A 6,000-nucleotide genomic window follows, 5' to 3' on the forward strand; every position below is an offset into this window, starting at 1 on the left:
CAATTTTCAGCAAATCGAATTGTACGTCGACTATATAATTCAGCAGTAATGTTCATTGGGTTGTAAGTTGTAAGGAACTCATATTCACACACATGTGTGCACGCGCACACACACACACACACACACACACACACACTGCATGGACATTCATTTACATTTTCCCTAAACTGGACATATTTTGTATTATTCCTAATAAGTTCAGAAAATTCTGAGGTATTAAGTGTAAACTAAAAGATAACATTTTCTATAACCAAACTTACAAATAAATGAGAAAATAGGGTCAGAAAAATCAAGATTGAGTAATTACCTGCAGTCTAATGGTGATAATTTACATAAAGAGACTGTGTTAAGATAGGCTACCAGGTGCTCCAATGATAAACTCCACAATTACAGTGTGCAGCAATCTCTGGCAGTGGGGAATATAGAGGTTCCCCCACATGGGACATTTCTCTGACTCCATAAAACTTCACTAGGCTTCTCTGCAGACTCTGAGGTGTGCAGACTCCTACCCCAGATTCTGCAGTGAGGCAAATCTCTGCTGTTTTCCAGGGGACACTAGACATATAGACAGTGAGGATAAGGGCCAGACATGCTCTACTCAAGGTCTCTGCACATGGAGAAAAACCAGTGAGAGTGGAAAATGCATGTTCTCGATCCTTTGAATGATCACTATGAAAAATTCAACTCTGTGCTAGGACATCCTGCAAAATTAAAAAATAATGCAATTGAAGTAAATGTGAAAATTATAATTGTTTGCAGATCCACATTTGTTCATATATTTTCTAATAAAACACAGTAAAAGCAGGTGTTCACTATAAGAATCCACAAACAGTGTGTTGACCCCGAAATGCACCTCCCTGCCTCCTCCTACAGGCAGCAAGATGCACGTGGATCTGGTTCTCAGCAGCTGCTTTCTGATGTCTGTGGCATGCCGTGGGCCGAAGCTCATGTCATGTGGCCCACTCTAATGAAAGGACTGACTCCTCAGTGATTTGTAAGCAGAGCCATTTCTGGGAGTCATGGGGGTCCCCTGAGAGGTAGCACTGACTTGCACAAAGCTCAATTATATTTTGCACCTTCCTTGCACAGCACAGAAATACAGGAACCTTCCACCCAATCCTCCCTCCCTCTCTCCTTCACTCAGGGACAGACTTCCCTCATATGCCATCAGCTTCACAGCCTCATTCCACCCGCTGTGCATTTTCTCTCAAAGGGATGAATGTACTTCTTACAAAAATTCAGGAAAACTTCATTCCATCTTGGAGATTTTAGCTTAGAAAATCAATAATAACAAAAATGTTACCAGAAAGGGGTCCTAATTCCAGGCCAATCCAAAGAGTAAAATGAAAGCCAGTTTATAGTAAAGTAAGAGAATAAAGAATGGCTACTCCATAGGCAGAGTAGTGGCATGGGATGCTGGTTGTCCATTTTTAAAGTTATTTCACGATTGGGAATTGTAACCTGTCATTCTCAATGGCCAGCAGTATTGACCTTAGGCATCCTAGCCAGACTCTACCTTTACTGCCACCCAGAGCTCACAGCAAAATGGAGTGTCCATCCTCAGCTCTCCTCAAAGTCACAGGTGAGAGTGAAAACTCTGTGACAGTGTGAAAAGGCCAAGATCAGCTCTACATCAATATCCCATTAGAGAAAACCAGTACTATTACCTTCATGGCTAATGTCCACTTCATTTTCCAAACGCCTCCACTGCACAGAAGACAGCAGGAGTGTCCAGGCAATGGTGAGTGAGAAAGTCCCTCAGCCTACCCGGGTTCCGCAGACCTGAGCCCTGGGATTTTGACTACAGAAAACACATCCTCTGTTTTCAGGGAAGAGAAGAAGAAAGGGAAGGATGAGAATCAAGTATGCAGAGAACGAAAATGGATTAGCACAAAGAGGGTCAACTGAATCAGTCTGAGTGAGATGTTCACAGTTTTACAAGGTGAGGGGGGATAGCTGTGAAAAACGCTAGTTTTTAAGTCCTGACCCTGGCTGAGCCTCTCACTTGGCTCCCGTCGGAACTCAAAGCCTGTTCTGACGAGAGATTCCCATGGAGGTCTCTGTCCTGAGTCTAATTGGAAAACACTCCCCAGGTTTCCCAGGGATTCCTCAGGGCTCTCCTCCTGTTGACCACGAAAGGATTATTTCTGCCCCCAAAGTGACACTGTAGTTTCTGTGAAGGTGAGGATGTGTCCTGTTGAAAAACAAAACAAAAAGAAAAAGAAAAAAAGAAGTTTTGCATTAAGAGACATCAAGTGTTAGCACAGAATTGTGACTCTGGGAGGTTCCCTGGGGAGATGTGACAAAGAGGCAGCCCCAGACCACGGCAGGAAGCCAGCCCTCAGCTGCACCTGCACCTGCCCCGAGACAGCCCCGTGCGCAGCGTCCGGACGCCCCTGGCGGTCTCGGGGACCCCTGCAGGAGGTTTGTGTCCGGGCCCACACGGGCCTCCCCTCACTGTGTCTGTCGCACAGTAATACACGGCCGTGTCCTAGGCTCTCAGGCTGCTCATCTGCAGATACAGCGAGTTCTTGGCGTTGTCTCTGGAGATGGTGAATCGGCCCTTCACGGAGTCTGCGTAGCTTGTGCCACTCCCATCAGTACTGATAGCTGAGACCCACTCCAGCGCCTTCCCCGGAGCCTGGCGGACCCAGTCCATGTAGTAGCTGCTGAAGGTGAATCCAGAGGCTGCACAGGAGAGTCTCAGGGACCCCCCAGGCTTTGCCAAGCCTCCCCCAGACTCCACAAGCTGCACCTCACACTGGACACCTGCAAACACAGAGACATCCTGGTCAGAAACTGCCACACACATCCACTGTTTCTCTCACTCATGTCCACACACACTCAGTCTCTCTAGTTTTCCATGAATCACCTTCTAAAATAGCAACAAGGAAAACCCAGCTCAGCCCCCACTCCATGCTGAGTCCTCTGTGTTCAGTGCTGATCAGCAGGTGTAAATGCCTTGGATCTAAGGCTCCTCTCTCAGAGCTGCAGGGTCGGGGCTTGGCTGGTTTTCATCAGTACGGGGGGCCCTATTTGCATATATCCTACTATATAGCAAGCTCTAGGGCGGGACGCTTGAGGAGGAGGCTGTGCCCAGAGAACATGACAGTGTCCTTCAGGAGTTTGCTGACAATGATGGTATTCGGAACATATGTGTTCTTTAGGAAATTGTGCTGTGACAAACACTTTGCCCCTATCACCCTATCTAATGTTTAAGTATTTCTGTAAATTATGATCGGTAGGAGTCAATATTTTCTCCATTTACAGATGTGAAAGTGAACCCACACATGGAGGGGCTCTGTATGCATGTAGGGGCTCATGTCTGGGATGAGTGGACCCCGGTATCTGGCCTTGTGCTCCTCATCACTGGCTCTGCCTGCTCTCTAACCCAACTCCAGGACAAAGCTGGGTGTTTCTAGGGTGGTTTTCAGAACCCAGTTTTCTGTAACACAAGCGTGTGTGATGTTGCTGCCCTCCAGCACTCACCTGAAAATATGAGGAGAACTAGGGTCCAGGCACATTAATTTTCAAGTAGCTCAGACATTTAACATATTTCTTCTATCTTGCTATTATTCCTTCATTGTCTAAGTTTCCATTTGTTTTCTTGTAATACATTTTATAAGGCTTAATTGAAAGATAATACATTTTACATATTTAAAATGTACAATGAATAAACATGATGTAATTGCCAGCATTATCAAGAAAGTGGACAAGTGAATTCTTCTCAACATTTCCTCTTGTTCTGCTATATTCCTGCTCCTTTCCCCTTCCCTTCCTCTGCCGTTTCCCCAGGCAACTGCTAACCTTTATTATATTACTTTAGACATATTTTTATTTACCAAAATATATAAAAATGAAAGAACATACTATATATTCTTATTTGTTTGGCATTTATTTAGTATAAATGATGGGTAGTATTCCAGCATAAAAAATTATCATAATTTGTTTTTCTACTAAGCAGCTTAATAATATGAACATTCTTTTATTACTCTGGAACTTAACAAAAGAAAAATCTGCAAGTCACCTTTGAAATGTACACAGGTGAGGAATATATTTTACTTTTTCTGTTTTTACAACCACATCAACAACAATAGATAAACACAGAAAAGGGTATTTTCCTAATTAAAAATATCCTTTAAATACTGGAAGTTTTAAGATAAACATCAAGTCGGAAATCTACGGAGACGGAAGTTCTTGTAGAGAGTAACAAAGCCAGGGTGTGAGCTGAACTGGGGAAGAGTCCGGAATATAAAATGTAGCTATTACAAGATACAAACACACACATATATTGGATTACTCAAAGTCAAGGGTAGTAAACATGTTGAAGTGTGAATTTCTCAGGGACAACAAACTGAAGAGCTTTTCTTTGCTCTTGAATCATTTTTCCCCAAAATCAGGACCATCAAAAACATATTTCTGTCCCAATGTGTCTGTCTGGGAGAGAAAAGGAGCCCACACTCTGAAATGCATTTAGACCCACCTCCTTTATCCCCACTGCAGAACTACGATATTACTCAGCAGGGGCAAGTCACCAAAGCCAGTGTCTTAGGGGCACTGGGGAAACCCCTTAGGAACTGAGACGGGAAAAGAGGTCTTCGCCTAAGTTCCATTGAGAAGTGTCTTCCCACTGTTTCTTATTTAACCGGAGCCTTAATGGGAAGGTCAGTCAGCAAATCTGGAAGGTGATAACACAAAAAGACAACACTGGAGCCGTGGGAGGGAGCAACTGGGGAAAACAAGAGGACTCCACCCAGGGAAAAAGGAACAAGAACGCACAGACCAACATCTCACCTGGAGAAACACTCGAAGCTCACACCCAGACCAGGGATCACGGTGCCTTCGTGGATATGTGGACCCGTGAAAGGTCAGAATATCTTTTATTATTCTACCACCTTCCACCAATTTCACAATTGTCAGTAAAATATAACATTTCAACCCACCTGAAGGAGCTGAGAGCAACTCTCTGGACGGGACAAGGTGAAGAGGCAAAGCCAAGCAGGAAAGAAAAGCAAGGTGTCACGGGAGGATCTGAGGTCTCCGGTGGACCTGAAAGAACAGACTTCAGCTCTGATGTCAACTGCAAAAGTGAATGTCGAATGTAGCTCTGAGAAGATTCACAGACACTTCCACAATGAAGGCCCGGCAAAGATAGAGTGTGGTGAAATACAGGCAGAAAATGTGTAAAATGAAATAATAAGCCAACACTAACTGTCCAACCCAACAGGTCTGGTTATCAACAACAATTATTACATATGTTAGTGAGAAATGTCAAATTCTCAATAAACAAATAATTGGAACGAGATTCATAAATGATTCATTATTTAATTAGAACTATCTAATTAAATAAGATATGTAAAGTAACTATAATTCATATGTAAAAATCTCTTACAGAAACTGTGGACATGATGCAGGACTAGACAGGAAACTGAGGGCTAAAAATTCTAAGAAGGAATCAAATGGAAATGCACAAGAAATCAAAAGCAATGCAGCATAAACCTTGAACAAGCTTTGGGCACACCCCTCAGTCGAGCTGGCTCAGCTTTTAAATGCAACCATGCAATTAAAATGTCACCAGAAATTTCACAAAGTAAATGGCAAAGGAAAAGAGAGTGAAGAAAGTAAACATTAATAGCAAAAGGTATAGTATATGTACTTTTTAAATCAGAAAAGGAGAAATTGTAGATACAAAGACAGTACTTGAAAAAATGATGGCTAAGAATGTTCCCAGTTTTGTGAAATACACAGGACTACAGATCCTAGAATCACAGCGAACCCCAAGCAGAGTAAACACACACAGACACAGACACGCACCACACATCCACCATGGACAGAGCGGTGTGCAAGAAAAACTCACACATCACACACCACACACATTTCCTCAACGATATTCTTTTTACTTAGCTGTTTTAAAATTATTTGCATTGATAGTATAAAGTAGAAGCCTAAAATGAAAATATATTGTTATACACATAAGTCGGTCTATTCTAAACATGATCG

General features: G+C 43.0%; 1 gene segment (V, D, J or C); it reads right to left on the reverse strand.

Annotated features, from left to right (window-relative positions):
- Nucleotides 1–2,454: 2,454 nt before the first annotated feature.
- LOC141582513 (immunoglobulin heavy variable 3-74-like) lies at nucleotides 2,455–2,967 on the reverse strand. The segment is given in 2 exon segments: nucleotides 2,455–2,769; nucleotides 2,873–2,967. Coding segments are annotated over 2 exon segments (324 nt in total).
- Between the last annotated feature and the right edge of the window lie 3,033 nt (nucleotides 2,968–6,000).

This window comes from Saimiri boliviensis, chromosome 2, assembly GCF_048565385.1.
Source record: "Saimiri boliviensis isolate mSaiBol1 chromosome 2, mSaiBol1.pri, whole genome shotgun sequence".
NCBI classification, from domain to species: Eukaryota; Metazoa; Chordata; class Mammalia; order Primates; family Cebidae; genus Saimiri; species Saimiri boliviensis.